General features: G+C 37.7%; 1 protein-coding gene and 1 non-coding gene across 6 annotated transcripts in view; both read left to right on the forward strand.

Moving 5' to 3' along the window:
* Nucleotides 1–25699, forward strand: part of USP37 (ubiquitin specific peptidase 37) — a 90221-nt gene that overhangs the window by 10329 nt on the left and 54193 nt on the right. For 4 of the 5 annotated variants that reach the window (XM_030848924.2, XM_060301857.1, XM_030849076.2 and 1 more), the window contains 6 exons: nt 3242–3413; nt 7990–8090; nt 10750–10928; nt 11271–11348; nt 19705–19802; nt 21322–21406. In XM_030848924.2, coding sequence (XP_030704784.1) covers nt 3242–3413; nt 7990–8090; nt 10750–10928; nt 11271–11348; nt 19705–19802; nt 21322–21406 — 713 coding nt within the window. The remainder of the gene's footprint in view (nt 1–3241; nt 3414–7989; nt 8091–10749; nt 10929–11270; nt 11349–19704; nt 19803–21321; nt 21407–25699) is intronic. The other variant, XM_060301858.2, reaches the window with a different exon arrangement.
* TRNAK-UUU (transfer RNA lysine (anticodon UUU)) lies at nt 20783–20855 on the forward strand. The gene has a single exon. It is a non-coding gene; the product is annotated as a tRNA-Lys (tRNA).

The following is a 25699-nucleotide window of genomic DNA, read 5'->3' on the forward strand; positions in this document are numbered from 1 at the left end:
ATACTGTGTTAGTTTCTGTTGCACAACAAAGCGAATCAGCCATATGCATACACTTGTCCTCATATGCCCTCCCTCTTGAGCCTCCCTCCCATCCTCCCTATCACACCCTTCTAGGTCATCGCAAAGCACCGAGCCGATCTCCCTGTGCTATGCTGCTGCTTCCCACCAGCTAACTATTTTACATTCGGTAGTGTATACATGTTGATGCTTACTCTCACTTCACCCCAGCTTCGCCCTCCCACCCTGTGTCCTCAAGTCCATTTACTATGTCTACGTCTTTATTCCTGCCCTGCAGCTAGGTTCATCAGTACCATTTTTTTTTTTTTAAGATTCCATATATATGTGTTAGCATACGGTATTTGTTTTTCTCTTTCTGACTTACTTTCACTCTGTATGACAGACTCTAGGTCCATCCACCTCACTACAAATAACTCAGTTTCGTTTTTTTTTTAGTGTTAGCTTTTAATAAGACTCATTAGTGTCTTCTTAATTACTTCTTCATAAATAATCCTGCCAAAGGTTATGGTATAGACCGTTCAAGGATGATTATTCAAGGTCATCCTTACAGCTGTTTTCTTCTAACTGTTAACTTTTGAAGGATCTCATTATTTTTTCACTGCAAAAGATAGTTATGTTGTTTTCACTTCTGTCTTGTGCAGCCAAGAACTACTTGTGTTGATAAGAGTTGAATTTAATGTCTTACTTACATTTTTCTGCACTTAAAAATGCTATATTTGTTAATTAGATTATATAAAAGTATAATATTCATTCTAAAGTACTCTTTTGGAGAACAATTTATAAAACTTTATGCTTGAGAACCAGAGCTGAAGTAAAATTTCTATTTATCTTTGCTTTTAAACTATGGAAATACATTGATTATGATTTTATGTATCAAAGATATTCTTAAATAGATTGGAGGTGGTGACATGGGTAATAGAAACGATAGTGTATATATCTACTAATTGCCCATCTCATTTAAAGAAAGATTTTTTTCAAATAGAGGTTCAGTCTTTCAGTCCTCATCCCAAATTAGCACTGAGTAAATATTTAAATACTTAAACAAACATAGATCTTTAGAAGCATGAGGAATCTACCTGTGATTACACCTTCATCTCAGTTCTAGATGAGTTTGCATTCAGCATTCATTTGTCAACCACCTACAGATTACCGTGGTGGGTACTGTGCTAAGGGCTAAGAATACAGAGCTGAATGAGACACTTTTCTTCTCAAGCTTAAGAGTAACCAGATACATTCTCAGCTGTAAAATTATCTCAGAGATACTGAGGTAACACAAAGAAGGAAGTGTTTTGTGCTCTGAGGATTTAGAGGATAGATAGGAATTTGCCAGACACAGTGGAGGTAAGGTGGAGGTGATTTCTATAATGGACAAACATGCTAGTGTGAATCAACACTCAGGGAACCAGAAAATTATTTTAAAATAAATGCACAGTAGGGAGTGAATGGCAGAAGTAGAGGCTGAAGAGCTAGATAGGAACCAGATCTTGAAGCATCTTGTTTGTCATACTAACGGGAACTTAGATACTAAGGAGCCAAGAATCTTAAGTTTAAATTTATTTGACAGCTAGGCGGATGACTTTGTTTCAAGAGCTAGTGGGAGAATAAGGACGTGTAAGAGGTTATTGTGAGAGTTTAGATGAGAAATGAAAGTCCTGAGCGAAGGAAAAGACAGTGGGAGAAGCAAGTGGAGGAAAGGGTAGATTTGAAGAGATTTCAAGATTTAATTTATTAGATTTGGGGGGTGAGAGAGAAAAGAGTCTGGGGAGATTCCTAGGTTTGAGTGGATGGCAGTCCCTTTCATCTTCTCTTTGATAGGGGACAGAGGGGAAGAATTGGGGCATGAGGATTGGGAGAGATGAGTTTTCTGAGGTGTCAGGCATTCAGATAGTGGTATCTACTAGGCATTTGGTAAAGAAAACTGGAGCTCCGGCAGAGATCTGGACTTAGAGAAAAGGCTGAGAGGCCTCACCATATGGGTAGTAACTAAAATTGTATGACTAGCTAGGATTTTTCAGTTGTTGAAATGATAAAGTTCAAGATTATTCTCATATTGACTGAAATAATGGTTTTATGCAGTCTCTTTTCCTTTTTGCACGGTAAACTGCTGATTTAAATATTTTGGAGTTAAAGCATCTGAAACTAGCTATTGTGTTTTATGATAGAATTTCTACTCAAGGACATGAATTTAAGACCAACTTTGAAGCTTAAAAAATGTCATTTAAGTTTGAAATAAATAAATTAAGGCTGGTAATACTCATTTTTCATTCTTATCTAAAAATTGTCAAAGGTCAGTTCTCCCTAATTAAAAAAAATTGTGAAAAGCTATTACTTCTTTCTTTATGCTGTTCAGAGGCTATCTCTTCAGCAAAAGGCAGCTTTAGAAACCTCTGTAATATGCCTGCTGAGGGGGAGTGTTAGAGAATAAGGATGCCTGGTTGGCAGGAATTATTTATATTAAAAAAGTGCAAGATTTATTAGTTTAGTCTTGGAAAAATTTCAACCAAGAGAAAACAAAAGTTATCACTTAATAGCACATATCCAGAGTCTGGAAGAGTATAAGACAAGTTATTGAACCAGTTCTGGGGAGTGGTAGAAGTAAGCTAAGGGAGTTCCAGGGTACTTACGATCTTTGTGATTGAAAGTTAAATGAACCTTGCTTAGACAGTTAAAAAAGAAAAAAAGAATGTTCTAATGCTGGTAAAGGTTTATGTTGCTGTTTTGAGAAGTGGAATTCTTTTGAGGATTACAATTTGGATTAGTATATCCTTTTATATTGGAGCTGCTTAAACCACTTGCTAGATATTTTATAAGCTTTTGTTTAAAAAAAAAAAAAAGAAAGAAAAAGCCTCTAATCCAATATGGCTTACTAAACTGGTGATGGTATAACCATCAAGGCTCTGTAAATTAACTTATTAGTTTTTATAACTTTATAACTATACTTGAAAATATGCAGTTTCCTACCAAAAAAATCAAGAGTGTTAGGATTACTGTGTAAAATTTTAATAGTATGTGTTTGCCTCTCCTAGAAGTGAAATCTTTGATTTAAATGTGTCAAAAATGGAAACTCTTTTTGGTTGGGGGGAAAAAAAACACAACTAAATTAATATGGGAAAAAGTAAGAAATGTGTAACTTAGAAAGTATAAAGTTTAGTATTCATTATACAACTTTTTCTGCTTCATTATAATTCGTTTTTAATGATACTTTTCCTTTTGTGTTGATCAGCTAAGTCATAACATTAAAAATGTGGTGCTTCGACCCAGTGGAGCAAAACAAAGCCGCCTAATGTTAACTCTACAAGATAACAGCTTCTTGTCTATTGATAAAGTACCAAGTAAGGATGCAGAGGAAATGAGGTTGTTTCTAGATGCAGTTCATCAAAACAGACTTAATGCAGGTGAGCACTAATCCTCCCAGGGTCTGACATTAGCAGTTATAAAAATATTACTAGGTAGTAGACCAGTATTCCTCATGAATATTGATGCAAAAATTTTCAACAGAATACTAGTAGACCTAATTCAACAGCACATTAAAAGAATTATACACCATGACCAAGCGGGATTTATTTCTGAAATACAAGAATAGTTCAGGATATGAAAAAAATCTATCAATGTGATTATTCAAATTAGCAGAATGGAGGACAAAAACCACACGATCATCTTGATGCAGAAAAAGTGTTTGATAAAATTTAACATTCTTTCATGATAGAAACACACACCAAAGTAGGAATTAAAGGAAACTACCTTACCTCAACATAATAAATGCCTTATATGAACAGCAGATAGCTTGATGATGGAAAACTGAAAGGTTTTCTGCTGAGATCAGGAACAGGAAAGGATACCCTCTCTTACCCATTCTATTCAACATAGTACTGGAAGTCCTAGCCAGGGCACTTAGGCAAGAAAAAGAAATAAAATTGGAAAGGAAGAAGTAAATTTATCTTTGTTCTCAGATGACATGATCTTATATGTAGAACACCCTAAAGATTCCACGAAAGCGTGTGTCTAGAAAAGCAATAGGATTTAAATTACAATTGGGAAAACTTACCTTGTTACATAAATCTTATATACTTACTTTTTTATATGAAACTTATTCTGAGGTTTTATTCTTGCTATGAAAACAGAAGGTACTGTAGAAAAATCACACAGTATGATAAGATTCCCCTACCTCCTCCAACCCCTTTCATTTAAAATGTTTTGATTTTTAAAAAATATATATTTATAGGCATCTGGAATAATTTTTAGGAATAATCTGGAATAATTTTTAGGAATAATCTGTTGCTTAAAATGAGGAATAATCTGTTGCTTAAAATGAGTTTTCCACTATTATTGTTAGTCTCCAGCTCTATCATCATCAGTAGTTTGTTATTACTGATATTTTATAGTTGACAAACTTTTGAGTTTTTTAAGTTAAATATAACACATTAAAAACATTTTAAAAATGAAGATGTAGCAATGCTGCCTTGCTTGGATTTAATTAATACCTCTATTTCATACACTATTTTCTTGTTTAAAAAATTTTTTATGGTTGTTTGCCATTTGGTTTCTATTCATTATGTGTTCATGTTACCAAATCTGAACTATGTCAGTCTTCTAAATATTGAATTTTAGAATCAGGGAATTGAGTACCGTTTGAAAGTTTAGAATATATCAGGGATTATGTCTGTATTTCTATATTTGTTTTATTCCATCATATTAATTGAATCACTGTTTTAAGAATTGATGTGTGTAAGGAAAGCATGTCTCTAAATGCATTAGAGGGGACTTCCCTGGTGGCGCAGTGGTTACGAATCCGCCTGCCAGTGCAGGGTACACAGGATCTATCCCTGGTCCGGGAAGATCCTACATGCCGCGGAGCAACTAAGCCTTTGCGACACAAGTACTGAGCCTGAGCTCTAGAGCCCGCGTGCCACAACTACTGAAGCCCACGCACCTAGAGCCCATGCTCCACAACGAGAGAAGCCACTGCGATGAGAAGCCCGCGCACCGCAGTGAAGAGTAGTCCCTGCTCGCCACAACTAGAGAAAGCCTGCGCACAGCAACGAAGACCCAATGTAGCCAAAAATTTAAAAATTAATTAATTTTAAAAATAAATAAATAAATAAACGCATTAGAGTGGAAAGCACAGTAGACTGGGGCCCAAGTTTGAGTCTGAACAACATGGCATAATGGAAAAACATGAGCTTTGGACCTAAACAGGTTTGGGTTTGAATCCTAGCTCTACTTGTTATTTCCTGTGTGGTTTTGGGCAGCTCCCTTAATAACTGAGTTTCAGTTTCCTCATCTCTAAAATGAATGTTTTATCACCTTAATTTCAGTGCTTAATAAAAAATTAGAGCTCATTAATGTAAAGCATGACTGGCACATGATAGGCACTCAGTAAGTCATTACTGCTTTTAGAGTGGCTAGCTGTGGACTGTACTCTTAGGCAAGTTGTTTTAATCTTTAGGTTTAAGTTGCCTTAGGTGCCCAAAAGTGATAATATGTACTTTACAGACTAGAGTAAGCTAATGAGTATAAAAATACTTCGAAAAGTATGAAACATTTGAAGTATAATATATGGTGTTTGAAATGAATGGGAAAAAGACTAGTATTAGATGAACATTGTTGTCTATAAATAGGACAACCAGCTAACCATTTAAGAAGATAATAAAACTGGATCCTTATCTTACTCCTTCATCTAAATAGATTTTACATTGATCAAAGATTTGAATGTAAAAAAAAAGGTGATACAAGTATTATTAGAAGGGTAGAATGGATTTTAACATAATATATGGATGGAAAAAACCTTCCTGAGTATGACATAAAACCAGAATCAATAAAGGAAAAGAGGGCTTCCCTGGTGGCGCAGTGGTTGAGAATCCGCCTGCCAATGCAGGGGACACGGGTTCGAGCCCTGGTCCAGGAAGATCCCATATGCCGCGGAGCAACTAAGCCCGTGCGCCACAACTACTGAGCCTGCGCTCTAGAGCCCACATGCCACAACTACTCAAGCCCACGCACCTAGAACCCTTGCTCCGCAACAAGAGAAGCCACTGCAATGGGAAGCCTGTGCACCGCAACCAAGAGTAGCCCCCGCTTGCCACTAGAGGGAAGCCCGCACACAACAATGAAGACCCAACGCAGCCAAAAATAAAAATAAATAAATAAAATTTTAAAATAAATAAATACAGGAAAAGATTAATAACTTGGACTGTGTAAAAAATTTAAGTGATCTCTGTGACAAGGAAAAAAGAAAAAATGAAAACTTTAGCCACAGTGACAGAGTTAATATTGCTAATATATAAATACTGACTTTCCAAATCAGTAAGAAAAAAGACAATTCAGTAGAGAAGTGGACATATAGGACATTCAGGAAGAAAAACAGGTGGCCCATAAACACGAAAAAATTCTCAACTTCACCAGTAATTAAATTCAGATTCTTACTGTCACATTGGCAGTAGTGTGAGGGGAGGCAAGATACTCTCATATACTTGGTAGGAGCTTAGAGATTTTTTTTTTTTAATACATTTATTTATTTATTTTTGGCTGCCTTGGGTCTTTGTTGCTGTGCGCAGGCTCCCCCTAGTAACGGTGAGCAGGGGCCACTCTCAGTTGCTGCGCGCAGGCTTCTCATTGCGGTGGCCTCTCCCTTTGCGGAGCATGGGCTCCAGGTGCACAGGCTTCAGCAGTTCTGGCACTCGGGCTCAATAGTTGTGGCTCGTAGGCTCTAGAGCGCAGACTCAGTAGTTGTGGCACATGGGCTCAGCTACTCTGCAGTATGTGGGATCTTCCCAGACCAGGGCTCGAGCCCATTTCCCCCCGCATTGGCAGGTGGATTCCCAACCACAGTGCCACCAGGGAAGCCCCGAGATTTTTCTTTTTTAAGGAATAGTGATAGTATCAATTTAGTTTAAAATTGTACATCCTTTACACCAACATTCTTTTTCTAAAGAGTTTTATCCTATGAAAGTTGTTCCAAGAAGATATGTAAAGAAGATATGCAAGATATGTAAAGAAGATATGCAAGAAGATATGTAAAAGGATGTTCGGCATTATTTGCAATGTTTTTAAATTAAAACATTCCAAATGATCATCAGTGAGAAATTAATGAAATTAAAATATAAAATACTTTTTTTGGGGGGGAAGGGCCACGCCACAGCTTGTGGGATCTTAGTTCCCTGACCAGAGATTGAACCCCAGCCCCCAGCAGTGGAAGCACAGAGTCCTAACCACTGGACTGCCAGGGAATTCCCTTAAAATACTTTTTTTTTTTTTTTTGCGGTACGCGGGCCTCTCACTGTTGTGGCCTCTCCCGTTGCGGAGCACAGGCTCCGGACGTGCAGGCTCAGCGGCCATGGCTCACGGGCCCAGCCGCACTGCGGCATGTGGGATCTTCCCAGACCAGGGCACGAACCCGTGTCCCCTGCATCAGCAGGCGGACTCTCAACCACTGCGCCACCAGGGAAGCCCAAAATACTTTTTAAAGTATATAAAAATTCATATTTATACATTACTTTGCATGTTCTTTAAACTAGCATTGATTTCTTTAGAATAGAAGCCATTTAGTCTGCTGAACTTACAGAGAATGTTTTGGCGTATACATTACTGGAAGTATATCAGTCACTGGTTCTGACACATGTCCTTAGCATCCAGTGTCCATGTTCATGCCATAGATACACAGTGACTAACTTTTCTATAGTGTTAATTACCAAATATTTATATAGGAGAATTTCTAGCATTTTCTTTTTACATTTAAAAACTTACCCTTCTATTATCAATACATGTTTCCAGATTTTTGCATTGTTATTTAATTTTTTGCTTGATCCTAGTTCTAAATTTTAGTTACTGTATATATCAGAATTACTTTCTGTCAGATAAGCACTTTGATTTTTTTTATTTTTCCTGTTTCTGTTTCCTCAAGATTAAATAATAATAATGACAAATCTCTTTATTAAAGTAAGTGATTTGAGATTTTTTTTTTTCCCCCACCAGCCATGAAACCTTCTCAGGGTTCTGGTAGTTTTGGAGCTATTCTGGGCAGCAGGACCTCACAGAAGGAAACCAACAGGCAGCTCTCTTACTCAGACAATCAGGTATGTTTATTTGAATCGTTTTAGCTTTTTTTAAAAAAAAGATAATCTTAGATAGACATTCTATAAAGTAATTGGAGGAAGTAGAATTTAGACTGTAATGTCTAGTAATTCTTGCATTATCTCAAGGGTACTTTCCACATATCTGAAATTTACCACAGTGTAATTTTTAAGAACATAGCTTTGAAGTTAGATGTGGGTTTGAGACTTGGTGCTGCCACTTACTAGCTGTAGGTCATTGGAGAAGTTCCTTAAGTACCCTGAGCCTTAGTACCCATCTGTAAAATTAAGACAGCAATAATATTTTAAGGGTTGTTATGAGATAATGCATGTTGTAAAAGTGCTTAGCCCGTGATACCATATACTAACAACCCCATAAATGTTTGCTGCTATTATTTCTTTGATGCTTTTTGGGTCTGTTCTACATTATGAACTTTGCCTCTATACTATATGATACCAGACTGTTTTGTTGGGTCTTCTGTTTGCTTTTTTTTTTTTTTTTTGCGGTACATGGGCCTCTCACTGTTGTGGCCTCTCCCGTTGCAGAGCACAGGCTCCGGACGCGCAGGCTCAGCTGCCATGGCTCACGGGCCTAGCCGCTCCGCGGCATGTGGGATCTTCCCAGACCGGGGCACGAACCTGTGTCCCCTGCATCGGCAGGTGGACTTTCAACCACTGCACCGCCAGGGAAGCCCCTGTTTGGTTTTTAAACAGTTTTTCTTTCATAAATATTCAGCCAGCCATGAGACTTACTGTGCACTATTGCAGCTTAGCAGTCCTGTGTCTCTTTTAATTTGTCTTAACAAAGGTAAACCAGGTGTGAAAAGAAACTTTGAAGCTCCCCTGTAAGTAAAAGCATGAATTCTGTTTGGCTGTGCAGATAGATTGATTACTTAAACCATTTACTGGACTAAGCAATCAACGAATAAGATTTCGTTTTTGTTAATTTCCTTTTAGAAGTTGGGGTTTTTTTGTTTTTTTTTACATTTTAATTGAGATACGATTGATATGCAGTAAATTGCACATATTTAAAGTGTGCAATTTGATACATTTTTGACTTATGTACATACCCGCAAAATCATCACCATAACCTAGTGAACATAGCTATAACCCTTAAAAGCTTCTTCATCCCCCTTTGTAATCCTTCTCTCCAGCTCCCTGTCTGGCCCCTATCCCTAAGCCACAAGTGAATTGCTCTGTGTCACTCTAGATTACTTTGCATTTTCTAGAGTTTTATATAAAGGGGATCAGTGTATAACTTTTTTTGTCTGGGTTTTTCACTCATTATAATTACTTGGAGATTGATCCATTTACAGGTAGAAATTTAACGTGTTAGAATATTTAAACTATAAGTGTTAACATATCTAGCAGAAGCAAATATACTTTCACAAATAATGATTCCCATTAGTGAGATTATAAAATCAATTTTGTGGATTGTGACTAGCATTAAATAAAAAAGGAATAGAGGAGAAAACAATAGAGAAGGTATTATACATAGTAAGGAAAAGTATTGGTTTCTGAAACTTCTGGTTTTATTTATGTGTATGTGTAATATGTTGTGATGTAAAATATTTCTCGCTATGGGGTCATGGTCAAAAAAGGTTGCAAAATATGCAAAACAGTATGCATATAGTATGCTACTGTTTGTATAACAAGAATAAAATATTGATTTTCATTTGCATAAAAAAACAATAGAATACTTACAAGGTGTAGGAGGATGGGAAGTGGAAGAACTGGGTGAATGGCATTGGGGTGATAATGAGACTTCTCAGTATATGGCTTTTATAATAGTATTTTTATTTTTTTTGAATCTTGAGAATGATTTACCCCTTTGAAAATAAATTTAACTTTTAAATCGTTCATCCAGATGACCTCAGAGATTTTTTCTTTCTTCTTCTAAGATTGTAATTCTGTAGAAAGTAATTGGCAATATTTTCCATAGAAATAATCACATAGCTCTTAATGTAGAGTTATAAAACTTAACTGGCAGAATGCTGGTCAAAAGCACTGTTTCCCAACTAATATGTGTAAAGTGTGCATTAACTCTGAATGTTTTTCATGTGTTTTGGGGGTAGATTCTTTGATTCATCTTCTGCCAGTAGGCTCTATTTCACTTTCAGTCTCCCCATTGTTATATATATTTGTTTCATTTCTCCAAACTAGAACCCCCTCAAAAGTCATATGCTGTACATATGACTTGGCATTTAAATTGTGGCAACCAAATGTCGTTATTGCTCCTTTTTCTCACATTTATGTCACTTTAAATTATCAAAATTGGATTTTTTTCCCTAAAGATGTGTTTTCATGCTGGTCACTAGAACCTTGTCTTGTGTATGTGAGTCCTTTTTTTTTTAATCAGTAATTCGAAGCAAATTCCTTTCTGCTTCCAGGAATGCTGTGGAATTTGTAAGTTTACAAGAATACTATAGGAAAATATGCGTCAAGCTTAATTTCTGACACTGACCGTAAATTAGAATCACCTAGAGTGCTTTAAAAAAAGTGCTGATGAATGGGCCTCACCCCCATACCAGATAGGCTAGAATCTCTGGAGTTGGGTCTCCAGTTGTGGGTATTTTTTAAAAGTTCCCTATATGAGGATCACCGGTCTAAAAGTATGCCAATTAATTTGAAGAACTGGCTGTGTTAAACTTTATTCTTATAGGTCTCTTCAAAAAGAGGAAGTTTGGAAACTAAAGATGATATTCCATTTCGAAAAGTTCTTGGTAATCCAGGTAGAGGATCGATTAAGGCCGCAGCAGGAAGTGGAGTAACTGCTACCCGGACAGTTCCCTCTTTGACATCTACATCCACACCTCTTAGATCAGGGTTATTAGAAAATAGGTATGAAAGACTTTTTTTCTTTCTTAGTCATTAGCTCTACCTGTTTATAAATGTTTTTCAGGCCTTTTAGAAAGACCAATAATTTGAGAAAAAGAAGGAGATTTTTCCAGTTAGAAGAAGAAAGTGTGAAGTGTGTATTTTGGAGATAATTAGTATTTGTCTTGTGATTTATGTTAGTTACACGTATAGAGCTTGCAGATACACAGTATATTAATTTAAATGTGGTGTAGAGAATTAGATAGCAGTAGCCACGGTTCTTGTTCTTGAGTATGTTGGTTTATACTTTTTAATAGTATGAATTACAACTTTTTAAAAATAACGTTTTTTCTCTGTTCTCTATAGGACTGAAAAGAGGAAAAGAATGCTATCATCTGGCTCAGAGCTGAATGAAGATTACCCTAAAGAAAATGATTCATCATCGTAAGTTGCTTTAAGAACTTTTATGGCACTAGATCAGTGTTTCTTATATTGGTAATTGCAACCACTAGAGAAGATTGGGATGGTGTTCAGTTTATGGGAATCCCAAAGATAGAAGAACAGGATTTAGAGTATTTTGGTGACAGTAGGTTGTGGGCTCAATAGGGAGAGGATCTGGCCATTAGTACTGCTTTGGTCATTTCCGTGCACTTCTCCCATCCTAGCTTTTTTTATTTGCAGCACTTAGAAGAAGGATAGAGCTGAAGACCTCCAGATAAGTGTTTCTTGTTGGCTGTTCTTTTAGCATGGACCCCCTTCCTTCCCTCTTCCCTTTACCTGTAAAAAAATTTTTTTTACCTTATTCATGTGAAAAGTTAGCTTAGGTAGACATGTGGACACAGTGGGGGAAGGGGAGGGTGGGACGAATTGGGAGATTGGGTTTGACATAAATACACTACCATGTGTAAAATAGATAGCTGATGGGAACCTGCTGTACAGCACAGGGAGCTCAGCTTGGTGCTCTGTGATGACCTAGATGGGTGGGATGGGGGGCTGGGAGGGAAGTCCAAGAGGGAGGGGATATAGGTATACATATAGCTGATTCACTTCATTGTACAACAGAAACTAACACATCATTGTAAAGCAATTATACTCCAATAAAATAAAAAAATAAAACCTTGCATAGGTTCTAGGCAAGGAGCATCAATCTTTTGGAGCTATTTTTTGTGTTGAACAAAAGGGCATACCTGTAATAGGATAGTCACCAGCTCACAGTTCTCTTCCTCATAATGGGTGGGTTGTGGGTTTTGTTTGTTTGTTTGTCTGTCTGTCTTTTGGGAGAGAAAACTTACTACACAGTTGCCAGGTAATACCTTAACAGAAATCAGTTGCTTTTCAGTTAACTGGTGTTCAAGATCAAAGGGTCACCAGAAAGGAGTTGGGAAAAAGATAAAGAAACTTTATATAGTAATTGGGTTCTTGGTTCTGTTGCTGTAACAGATACAAAAATCTAGGTAGGTGATAAGACTGGTGTGGTATCTTAAACTACAATGACGATGGACTCAAGTTCCTTCTATCTTCTTGAACTGCCATTCTTAATAAGTAGCTTCCATTTTATGAACCAGGATAGCTTCAGCCTCCACTCTTATGTCTGTATTCCTATTGGGAAGGAGGAAAGGAGCAAAGGGAGGGCATACTGCTCTCGTGTAGGCTGAAAATTGTACACACCACTGTTGTACATATCACATTGGCTGGAACTTAGTCATGTGGTTATATCAAGTTATGAGAAGGTCTGGGAAATGCCTAGCCCAAATTCTACTATTATGGCAGAAGACTACAATGGTTATTTGGGGACAACTAACAGTCTGCCATATTTACTCTTCTAGCCACAGAATTACCTGTGTTTATCATTCTTCCCGTATATAGAGTACTCCTACCTTCACCCTGCTGGAGACAACCTCCATGTCTCATTTAGTCATTGTATCCAGCTCAGAGTCCAGGATCTCTGGGTTATGTGCAGTTCTCTCCATAAGTCCAGGTGTGCCTTGGACCATGCCCCTCATGGTCTGACACGTAAAAACTAAGAGGCAGGTTAATCTGCATTCCTCACTTCCATCTCCATACGCATATCATTCATTATAGATTGCTGGAGTAGGCACAGGATAACCACAATAAAAGTTACCATTTAGAAAAGATAAGAATAGGAAACTGAGGAGTCATTGGTCTATAGCAGAGATAAAATCTTGTTAGGCAGAAATTGTGAAGACAGTGAAAGCAGTGGAATAAGTTCTTCATTAGCCCATGTAGCAGTCTCTGTCCTATCCTCTGGGAGAAACACTTGCTCATTTTACTCCATACGACTCCTGGCTTTGCCCTTTGATTGATTTCCTTTGTCTGTTATCTTTCAAGGCCATAGCTGAAGGGGGTTTTGAAGACTATGTTCTTTGGAGCCATTCAGCTTTTGTAGCCTAAGTCAAGCTGGTGTAGTTCTGGAAGTTAGAAATCTGTAAGCTTTAGAAGTCTAGAAGTTTCTTTAAAGGTAGAACAAGCAGGCTTTTATAGGCTTGAGAAAGAATTAGGGCCAATATTTTTGTTGTTATTTTGGTTCTTTTAATAAATTTTTAAATTTTGGAATAATTCTAGATTTACAGGAAAGTTGCAAAGATAGTATAAAATGTACCCGTATACCCCTCGCGCAGTTTTCCCTAATATTAATATCAGTTTTTTACAAAACAACTACTCCAGTTACCTCTTATCATTGCCTCAATTTGAGAATTAGAAGCAGTTGGATTTTTTTAGTCCCATATGGTCTCAAGTTACCACACAATTTTAATTCTAGGCCATTGGCACAGAGAAATGTATTCCTTTTCATCCTTGATTGCAAGCTGGCTAGTTCTTGCCCAGATTTATCTGTCTTGAATAGAACCTCACTGAAAGCAGTAAGAAAGACCAGTGTTCTTAATTGTCTCAACCTTTTCCTTTGAGGTCTGCCTCCCAAGACATTACAGACAACAGTTCTGTAAATATTTTGCTGAAATATAACAATAGTCACCAGCTTTCCAGTCTGTAATATCTGTGTTCTTACCCTCTACCTTCCTGCTGAGCTAGTTCTGCATATTATAGGTTTGTTATGGTAGCATCCCACTTCTAGTAACAAAATTTGTGTATTTGGAGTCCAGTTGTAGGGAACAAAATTCACTCTAGCTAGTTTACACACAAAGGTATTTCCATACAGAGAGCATTAAATGGCTTACAGAATCATTAGGAAAGCTGAAAATGTAGACTCTAGGTTAAGCTTTCAGGAATGATTTTGAGAGCCATGCCCCAGATCAGGTCACCAAAGATGCTCCTGGCTGTCATGAAGTGAACAGCTGAATTGGAAGCTGGCATGAAAACTGTTATCTCTAGAACTGTGCTGCCACTGCCAAATGCGGAAATCCTCTACAGGAAAACTAGATACCCCCACGTTGTTGTTAACCACCAGAAGTAGCAGAACACATGACCTCTCCCTATTTCCATTTCCCATATCTTGCACAAGTATATGTAATTTACCTTAAATCTTGAACACTAACTTGGAAATGTAGTTTTTTAGCTTTCTGGCTTCTGTAGAACAGGGAGGTACACTGAAAGGTGGTAGTAATGGACTTTGCACGCCAGTCCACCATATCCACCACACTTTGGGGAAGTCTCAGTTCCACTTTGAGTTGTCTGATGAACCCTAAATTTCTAATCCTTGTTCTGGGCTAATAATATTTTTTATACCATCACAATTAAATTTTTTAAAGTTTGGACTTCCTAGAAGCAGGCTCTAGATGAACATACTTCTGCAAGCGCCTTATTAAGGAAGTACTCATAGGTGAGACCAGTAACAGAGTAAGGAAAGCAGGACTGGGAAGGGGAAGAAGCCAACTAAGGATGTCACCTTAGATAAAAGTCCCACAGAGAGTGGGCCTCATCTTGATCCAGCAGGAGGTCTGGGCTTCTTTCAACTAGAAGTAAGGAAGATGGGCTTTCATATTTCCATACTGCACTGTTTTTGGTTAACAGCTGCCTTGGGGCTTTTGGCTCTGCCTAGATGCGTAAAATATTTGAAATAGCCCAAAGGCAGTCTTCTGAAGAACTGCACGTGCTGGCAGTCGAAGACATAATAGTCTAGATGTGTGAGAAGTATAAACAGCGATCTGAGGGGGCTCTGATAGAGCATCACTATTAAGTTCATTCCATCTTATTATAGATTCTTCACATTGATGCTTTTCAATTTCTGGGTGAGAATATTAAAAAAAGGAGGGTTAGTGGGATGAGCTGCAGTTCTTTTTGTCCTTATTGCTACAAATAGCCTTGAGGCTATAACTGATATTATCATCTACTTCTACCATCCATTCTAGATTCACTGCATTTTCCACTAACACTTCTGCTGGTCTTAATGGTTTGCCTGGTGGTATGACTGAGATCTTCTCTGAGGGGGCTGAGACCCTGGTCACTGTGTACTTCTCAGGCTGTGATTGCTATAATTGCCCATTCAGAGTTAAAACTGAGCATGAGAGCACTAAGGATTCCCTGGTGAATATCCTTTATTCCAAACATATTCTTCCTGCCCTCATTATATAGCAGCAACCCTGCCCCTTATAATAATCAAAGTCAGTTACGGTATGGTAACTCCTTTCTTTGCCTGTTGATCTGCCAGCATGAGAAGCCCCAAATGAGTAGGTAGCAGCCATAGCTTTAGATTAAATGGGACTCTTCCTGTCCCCCCATTGAAAAAGTCCCCACTCTGGAAAACAGGACCTCTAGACCCACAGAATCTAAATTGAGGGGACAAGAAGCACAAGAGCGTTATCAAGAGTGATATTTAGTGGGGGCATTCCTACTCTACTTCTTGGTTTCCAGACCCATGTATTCTCTATAAATGTAATGGCTTGTTGGTTTGTGCTATATATTGTCTTGAAGGGCACCCAGTTCCTAATGAGATCATCTGTAAGCTGCACCTTTAAAGGCTGTTGGCCATCAGATTTGAGGTAATGTGGTATGTGGTAGGACCAATGGAGCCTTTGGTCATATACCCTTATTGTACCTCCTTTTCTTTTGTATAAAGTGGGTTTCTCGTTCCAGGATGGTGTTACGTGAGATTTCATGTTAATAAATCATATACTCTTATGAGCCCCCAGATAGCAGTGCAGCCAAGGCACTGTGGGCAGGAAAGGCAAAAGCAAACCTAAAATATATGCCAATCCCAACCAGAATTAATTGCTACTCTTTCTGGGATGGAAGGTGTCTAATGTAATATCACCAAATGACTGGTTGATTTCCTTAAAGGATAGTACTCAATCACGGGCTGGGGATCAGCCTCTGCTGCTGACCAGTTGGGCATTCAGCAGCATCAGAAGCTAAACCAGCCTTATTGAAGGGGAGCCCCTATTGTAGGGTGCATTCAGAGCTTTTATCTCTGCCACCATGGCTGTTATTCATGGGCCCTTTTGTGGAAATACTTGGATGGCTGAGTACAGAGATTGAATGGCATTTACTGGACAAGTTACCCTGCATGATTGTTTCTTAAGTGGAGACATTAAGAGACTTAATGTGTCTTTAGTGGAGTTCTCTGGTGAGCATTAACATGTGAAACAGATCTTCACCCTTTGTACATACTCCTTTTTTTTTTTTTTGTGGTACGCGGGCCTCTCATTGCTGTGGCCTCTCCCGCTGCGGAGCAGAGGCTCCGGACGCGCAGGCCCAGCGGCCATGGCTCACAGGCCCAGCCGCTCCGTGGCATGTGGGGTCTTTCCAGACCAGGGCACGAACCCGTGTCCCCTGCATCGGCAGGCGGACTCTCAACCACTGTGCCACGAGGGAAGCCCTGTACATACTTCTATATGACTATCCATAAACCTCTTCCATAAATCATTTCTCCCTGATCTTCCAGTCTTATTCCTTCCAGGCCCCTGACTATCCATCCAAACCATTTGCCACCATCCAGGGGTCCATTGACCCACTTTTCTCTCCACACAAAGTGGTTAATGAGGTGCATTTCTCAAACTCTGCACAGTGTAGGATTTTGTGTTACTCCTGTGTTCCGGGGCAGTCCCTTAGTGGGGCTACAGTGCAGCAGCAGTTCATTTTCAGCTTGTACCAATGTACCAAGATGATCCATCCATGAACCAGGCACAGGTTTTTTCCTCTTCTTCCAGCTGGTCACCAGAATGCTCATAGGTCTGTTCTCATTATCTATTCCTATTTGCTTGGATATACCAGTCACATTTTATGATGGATTACTGCTGTAACTTCCTGATCTTACAGCTTTGTGGGTATGATAGCACCCAGCTCATGATGGCTTGCTCTGGTTGCATAGTCCCTTGATGACCCATGTCTTTATGATTATTATTTACCCCATATCACTGTATCAGGTATCTAGTGTTGTATAACAAGATACTTAAAATAGTAACTATTATCGCTTACGGGTCAGTGGTCACTTGAGTGGTTCTGTTTATCTGGGTCTGGCTTGGCCACTTGTGGCTGGATTCTCTCATTTTCTCATGCATCCATGGTCAGTTGGTAGGTTGGCTAAGGGTTGGCTGGTCCAAGGTGGCATTACTTGTGTGACTGGCCATTGGCTGTCTAGTGCTTGGGGTGATGAGGGAGATTGGCCATGTTTTCTTTTGTCACCTGGCAGGTTACCCTGGAATTATTCACAAAGCAGTGGTAGGGTTCCAAGAGAATGAGTGGAAATTTGCAGGGTGACTTTAGCCTTAGCATCAGGACTTATGTGCTGTTATGTCTGTCACATTCGTTTGGGAAAAGGAAATCACAAGGCCAGCCTCATTAAGGGTTGGGGAAATAGATTGCATTTCTTAATAGGGGACTTGGGTACAAGGAAGGGAATAATTTGGGACATTTTTGAAACAGCTTTATTGAGGTACAGTTTACACACCATAAAATTCACCTGTCTTAAATGTATAATTCTGTATTTTTGGTAAATTTATTGAGTTGTGCAACTATCAGCATAATCCAGTTTTAGAACATTTCTATAACCCTAACGATCCATTGTGCATTCTACCACATTTTTCAAATGCTGGAGAGATTGCATGAGCCATATTCTCTTCTACTTTATCCAGGTTGTTCACTACATATGAAAAATCTTGGTGGTGTAACACTATAGGGTACCAAAAATTTTACCACCAGGAATGGAATTTCTGTTGCCATTGCCAAACAATCGATCCAATTCCAGAATCCTGTCCTTAGAGAGTATGCTTCCTAGACCCACTTCTAGCACTAATGGTTGTAGATCAAGTTCCCCAGAAACAAACCCTGAAATAGAGGGTAGTGTGCAAGTGATTTATTTAGGAATTATTCCCAGGGGATACCCAGGAAGGGAGTGGGGGAAGCAAGATATTGAAGTGCAAGAAACAAAGAATGCGTGTGATCTCAGACAGAAATCTGATCTCTGAGCAGAAAAATGCAGAGGTTAGGATTCATCCTAATCCCAGAGAGAAAAATCTGTTATATAAATTTCACCTTAAAACTGTTCTAATCCAAGGCAGGGGAGCTGGGCTTCTATACTTTAGCACCTGACCTTACTTGTGACTCTCTGAGAGTGCAGGCAAAGTCTCTGTAGTAGCTTGAGGGCAATCCTTTGAAGAAGAACCCTAGGTATAGGCTATCAAAAAATTAAAAAAAAAAACCCTAAATTGAAGAACTTGAAAAAGAATAGATATGCGTATATGTATAACTGAATCACTTTGCAGTACACCTGAAAGTAAGGCACCATTGTTAATCAACTATACTCCAATATAAAAAAAAATTGAAAACAAACAAAAAATACCTAAATTGGTGTGGACGAGAGGACACAAAAATGGGGCCAGAGGGAATCTGGGTGGAGCGTCTACATTGTCTGCTTACAGGCTTTATTCATGATGGTTCTCCTAAAATTAGCACTTTTAATCAAAGCATGAGCATGTTTCTGAATGGACCCACTCTACTTAATATAGGTCCAGGTATTTGGGAATAATAGAGGGGGGAAAGGGGGCTTAAGAAATTTTAATTTTGTCTTCACGAACTTAAAATTGTTTAATCACTATGAATTGAAATGTTGACATTTAGTAAATAGTATTTCAAATTACATAAACTATAAGAACATTTTGGATTTTGTTTTACTTTTCATATATATATATATAAATGTATTTATTTATTTAGTTTTGGCTGCGTTGGGTCTTCGTTGCTGCGCGCAGGCTTTCTATTAGTTGAGTTGAGTGGGGGCTACTCTTTCTTGCGTGCACAGGCTCTTGGCACATGGGCTTCAGTAGTTGTGGCACACGGACTTAGTTGCTCTGTGGCATGTGGGATCTTCCTGGACCAGGGATCGAACCCATGTCCCTTGTGTTGGCAGGCGGATTCCTAACCACTGTGCCACCAGGGAAGTCCTGTTTTACTTTTTAAACCTATTCAGTATCAAGCTTGAATAGTTTACTTTTTTAAAAATTTTATTTATTTAAAATTTTTTTTAATTTTAATTTTTTTAGCTTAGTTCTTGATTCTTTTGGTCTTAGTAGCTGAATCATTTCATCTGGCCTTGCTTTCGGCTAAGAAAACCTATATAATATTGGTGTCTCTGGTTTGACTTTTGTATAAAGAAAATACTCCTTCATTTTTGCCTAATTACCAGGGTTATGGATTAAATTGGCTTTTGACTAGGTAATGAAAGCTTATTTTTATGATCCTCATTTGCTTAAGGCTTTGACACCTTATAACCTAACTTCCAAGCAAATCAATGAATTTGGCAATTGAAATGTAGATTTTTAATGACAACTATTTAAAATTAAGAATTGTATCCTTATACATATATATATTTGAATTAAATTATTAACTGTAGGAACAACAAGGCTATGACAGATCCCTCAAGAAAGTATTTAACCAGCAGTAGAGAGAAGCAGCTGAGTTTGAAACAGTCAGAAGAGAATAGGACATCAGGTAAGTATTTGGTCTTTTTATAAGATACTCATTTATTGTATGATGGATTGTATTAGACTAGAAATAGAAACCTAAACTGGGGCATATTTCTCTACATTATTCAGGAATACTGTGTAATTCAGTACTAGTTATCAGGTACCAATTTGTATCTAGTACTTGGCTAAAATATTTTTTAAAATATTAGAACTATAAGGGAATTTTAATTTTGCTTGCAAGGAATTTAAGCTTTGCCTTTTCCCCTGTTTTACTACCTAGAATTAAGTTATTTCATTGTCAAAGTACCTGAACCATGGAATGAATCCAGGGAGTTAAAGCAGTTGAAATTAAAGTTCATCAGTGTTGCTACTTATTAGAAGTTCCAGAAGATCTTGAAATTATTGCCTGAAGCAGTTGTTTAAGTTCACTTGTTCCTTGTTTTTACAAAAACTAAAAGTTAGACTGTCCCTGAATTTTTATTAGTGTTTCCTATACTTAACATATCTCTCTGATCCTCTAAACTCCTTAAAGACTCAAGTATCTGGTATTGATTTGAATACTGTTCAACTTGAAATTAAATTGAAGCAAGCTAAAATACGGCATGATTTTGATAATTTAGGAGTTTACGAGAATTCATTTGATCAGGACTCTAGGAACGGTCTCCTTTTAGTGGTTCAGAGTTGTAACATTGGACTCCTACAGAAAGAAGTATCTCTAATATAATTCTTACCTCTGAAATAATAATACATTATGTAAACTCCACTTATTGGTTTTAAGTTTTTGCAATCAACCTATAGTTAGAAAACAATACTTAAAGATGTAATGATCCTTAATACTGTTGAAGTCAAGGTACGTCTTACAAAAGTTGATGTAGAAGAGGAGAGAGAGGAGGAAGTAAACGGTCAAGTGATAAAAAGGTTCATGGAATAAAATGTAGAAAGTTTAAGTGTGTTAAAGTTGCAAAGTTAATCAGTAGAACTAAAATAACACAACTGATGGGGAGTTCCCTGGCAGTCCAGTGGTTAGGACTCGGCGCTTTTACTGCCGTGGGCCCAGGTTCAATCCCTGGTCATGGAACTAAGATCCTGCAAGCCACGTGGCACGGCCAAAAAATAAATAAATAACACAACTGGTAATTGGTTGGAGAGAGGAGAACAAGAGTAGGGGTGATGTAAATAAGAAATTATTTCTAATTTTTCAAAAAGGGAGTCAGCTGATATTGTTTAAAAATGAATAAATGAAGAAATTATAGAAACATTATTTAATGTTATGGAGGAAATCAGAAAAACTAAGTTTCAAAAAATGGTTAGAAACTGGAAGCAAAATTTGTGGAGCTTTAGGGCTGGAGAGTATTCTTTTATGACCTGTTATGTTTTCCACAGTGTTTGATCTTTTAACATGTGTATATATGTATTATTTTGATGAAAAGAAGGGGAAAAAAAGAGTTTAAATATAAACAGGCCCAATGCATAATTTTATTATTAAATGAACTTGAATGGTTGATTTAGGAATTAAACGTTTCCTGTGTCTGTTCATTTTTTAGGGCTTTTACCTTTGCAGTCATCATCTTTTTATGGTAGCAGAGCTGCATCCAAGGACTACTCTCCTGGCAGCACTAACCTAGACAGGTATGCATTGGTTATATGCCTTGTGAAGAACTTGAAGAGCTTTCTTCTTCAGAATATTAAATGATGGGATGGGCTGTGCATTGTGCTGTAAATGAATACCCTAATTTAAAATAACAAAATTGATGAGAATTATAGATTCATGACATTTTAGTTAGAAACTACTCTAGAAATGTTTTAGTTCAAACTCTTATATTTTATGTTTTTCAACACAAGAATAAACTGATGTGTAGGAAGATTTGTACTGAGGCCACAGGTTATGACTGGCAGTGTGATCAGATACTAGACCAGTGTATTTTCCATTGTTCCAAGTGATGAACATATGATCTGTCCTTTGGGGCATTTTAAAATTGCCTTTGTTGCCTGTGTATTTGTTAAGCTACCTACCAAAAGTTAAGGCATTTTCTTTAAAAAGCAAAAGTTTCACATTAGTGGGTATCTTTAACTGGAAAAGGCTAGTCAGAAATTTAATTGCTGATTCTAGAGATATAAATTTTTCGAGGTTTATTGGGTATGAATGTGTAAGGCAGCTGCTAAGCACTTGTCAAGGAGGTGTGATCATGGAATGCTGCACAGAGGGGCAATGATAATGATAAAAAGTGAGGGTAATGGTGTATAATAGATACGATGTGTAATGACTTATTAAGTCATATTTTGTTTTTTACTAGAATTTAATTCAAAGTGGAAAGACATCTGGATTATTTGTATTAAATGATTAAGGTGAAATAAAGAATTTGATATTGTATATTTAGGTATATTTAACCTTGGGTGGTATCTGTCAAGCACCTTATGACTGCAGTGGTAACTAAGTTTTTTGAATTTAAGGCAGAGGAAGCTTGACATTTCTGCTTATTAGAAGAATCTTAAAGGAATCTAAGTTGAAAAAAAAAGAACTAAATTTGGTTTTCAAGTGATTTATTAAATACAATACAAATTTCTTCTCAAAATAATAGAATGAGAATATTCATTGCACCTAGGAATGATTGAGGAAATAAAAATTTCTTTTAATGCAAAGCTGCACTCAAGGATAAGGTGAAAATTTCCAGATTGGTGAGCAAACTAATACTGAGTAAAGGCTGAAGCCATAAAGCACTTACAAAACACAGACTGGAGTCAGGTATTTAGGGCTGGGTCTTCAAAACCAGCATGAGATTGGGAACTGAACATGACCCCAGACTAGAATTTGGTTTCTTATATGAAGCTACGTGAAGCTGGGTATCTAGAACTGTTCTCTGTGCTAGTAAATCAAGGCGCAACACTTCTGTGTAACTACCTGAGTTTGGAACCATAAATATGCTGCTTGCCTGATGCTCCCTAAACAGAGAGCAAACCCAAAAATGGGAATTGCAATGATTGGCATCTGCTGTAGTGTTACCTGCATAGGGGCAAGAGTTCTGAACCCCTGATATAAAGTCCTATGCAGGTTAGAGGTCCAGACTGATACAGCTACTAAACACATCAAAAATGCATGATCATGGGATGTAGCACAGAGAGGAGATGGTAAATGTAAATGAAATTAGGAGAATTATGTTGGGCTCCTTGGTCTACCCTCCATGTCTTAATAGCATTTTGGAAAAAAAAAGAAAAAGACTGTGGAGAAAAAAGGCAAGGAATTTGTCAAAGAAAGAATGGGTGAAAATGATGGAAGTCCACATTGAAATGCCTCAACAAATGCCAAACAGCCAATATATTTTTTAAAAATCCACATTGTAGAAGATGATGGGTAAAGAAATTTTAAAAGCTAAGAGAAAGAAAAATATTGTCTATAAAAGGAAAACTGACATTAGCAACAATAGGAACAGAAGACACTGGAGTAATAATATCAAAGAATTCCATATCCAGCTAAATTTTAATTCAAGAATGCAGACAGAACTTCCCTGGTGGTCCAGTGGTTAAGACTCCTTGCTTCCAACAACTGAAGCCCACGTGCCTAGAGCCCATGCTCCACAACAAGAAAAGCCACCGCAATGAGAAGCCAGTGCACCACAACGAAGAGTAGCCCCCGCTCGCCACAACTAGAAAAAGCCTGCACACAGCAACGAAGACTCAAGGCAGCCAAAAATAAAATAAGTAAATTAATTAATTTTTAAAAAAAAGACTCCGTGCTTCCAATGCAGGGGGCACAGTTTCGATCACTGGTCGGGGAAGTTCCGCATGCTGCACCGTGCAGCCAAAAAAAAAAGAAAAAAGAACGACATGTTTATTAAGTTCAAAAGATGAAAACAGGGCTTCCCTGGTGGCACAGTGGTTAAGAGTCCACCTGCCGATGCAGGGGACACGGATTCGTGCCCTGGTCCGGGAGGATCCCACATGCCGCGGAGCGGCTGGGCCTATAAGCCATGGCCGCTGAGCCTGCGCGTCCAGAGCCTGTGCTCCGCAACGGGAAAGGCCACAACAGTGAGAGGCCCGTGTACCGCAAAAAAAAAAAAAAGATGGAAACAACTTCTAAAAAATTGCTGGTTTTAGATATACAAAGACAGGACTTATTTAGCAAGAAGAAAACTGAACAAAAGGAGTAGAAGTAAGAAAAATCAGTGAGCAAAAAAAATGTTAAGCATATTTAAAAATTAAATACCTTTAAAATTTATTCTTTTGTATAAGTAATAAGAGCATATGGTAGAAACTTCAAAAGTTTCAGGGTGCATACAGTGAAAAATAAATCTAACTCTTACTTGTTCATTTTCTTTCAAGAGGCAACTACTGTTACTAATATCCTTCCGGGCTTATTCTGTGCATCTAAATACATTTTGATAGTTTTTATAAAATGATAATGATAGAATTAAAAATGAAAAATTAATAAAATATTATACAATAAGAAGAAATAAAGGAGTGGAGAAAAGTACAGGGAAATTAAAACATTTTAAGTTCATTTTTTGTTTGAGAGGAGGCCACAGTTAACATAGACATATTAAAAAGTTAAAGGTGACTTCCACTTCTGGCCAAGATGGAATAACAGGGACCAGATTACCCTCCTTCATGAAACAACTAAGAACCTGGGCAAACTGTATGAAACAATGGATCTTGAGACATTGGACATGAGTCAGTGAAGGACAGGGATCCCTGAGAGATGGGAAACAAATTAAGCTTATGACTGCCTCAGCTTGCTTCCTAGTCAAAAGTTTCCAGGTTGCTACACAAGGAGGGGGAACCATGCAGAGCCAGCCCTGTGCTCTTCCTGAGTTGAAGAACTGGAGCTAGGAGTCCGGGGAGGCCAAGGGCAGCTAGAATTCACCGAGCAGAGTACTAGAGGGGAAAGCTGCACAGAGAAGGAATTGCAGAGGGTCCCCTTGAGTATTCATTTTGAATGCTGAGCAGCATATGCAGGTGAGGAAACTAGTCAAGGCCAGGGAAAGAACCACCCAAAAGGATGTAAGGGAATAATACTTGGAGTATACATAAAGCCAGGCATAGTTCCTGTTCCTAATAGCAGCAATTTGAATGCCTAAGAAAGGTCTCGCCTCATAGTGAGGAAAAACTATCCCTAGACAAATTGCTGCTCTTTTCCCACATGACAAACCTTAAAAGCAAGATCGAAAAAGATCAAACTGTTTCCTGGTAACCTCAGCACATCCCAGAACAAAATTTGAGAATGTTTATAGAAATAAAAAATACACAGCACCCCACAAGATAAAATTCACAATGTCTGACATCCAAGAAAATATTACTAAGCTTACAAACAGGAAAATATAACTCATAAGAAGAGAAAAATTAATAAATACTCAGAAATGACACATAAGATAGAATTAGTAGACAAAGATTTTGAGTTATTAACCTAAATCAGTAATGACATTAAATATAAATACACTAAATATTTCAGTTAAAAAGAGAAAGACTGGATTTTAAAGGAAGAATAATAATCCATGTGCTGTTTAAAAGACAACTACAGTATAAAGATGGAGAAAGGTTGAAAGCAAAAGGATGAAAACAGATATACCTTTCATTGTCCACACTATAATATGTAGGAGTACATAGTAAGAAATAAAACTGATAGAAAGCTAATGGTAACTTTTAGGGTAGAGGAACGGGGTTGTGACTGGGAAGGGGTACTTGGAGGTTTTTGACATTAATGGTTGTTTACATATGTGTTTGCTTTATAAAAATATTGTTAAGCTCCACATTTGATTTTTAGTTAATAAACTTTTCTTTCTAGAGCAGTTTTAGGTTCACAGCAAAATTGAAAAGAAAGTGCAAAGTGTACCTAATACCCCCATCCTCCCTCACACACAAAACTTCCCTCAGTATCAACATCCTGTACCACAGTGTTACACATTTGATTTTTATATATTTTTCTGTATT

This window comes from Globicephala melas, chromosome 7 (assembly GCF_963455315.2).
Source record: "Globicephala melas chromosome 7, mGloMel1.2, whole genome shotgun sequence".
Lineage (NCBI taxonomy): Eukaryota > Metazoa > Chordata > Mammalia > Artiodactyla > Delphinidae > Globicephala > Globicephala melas.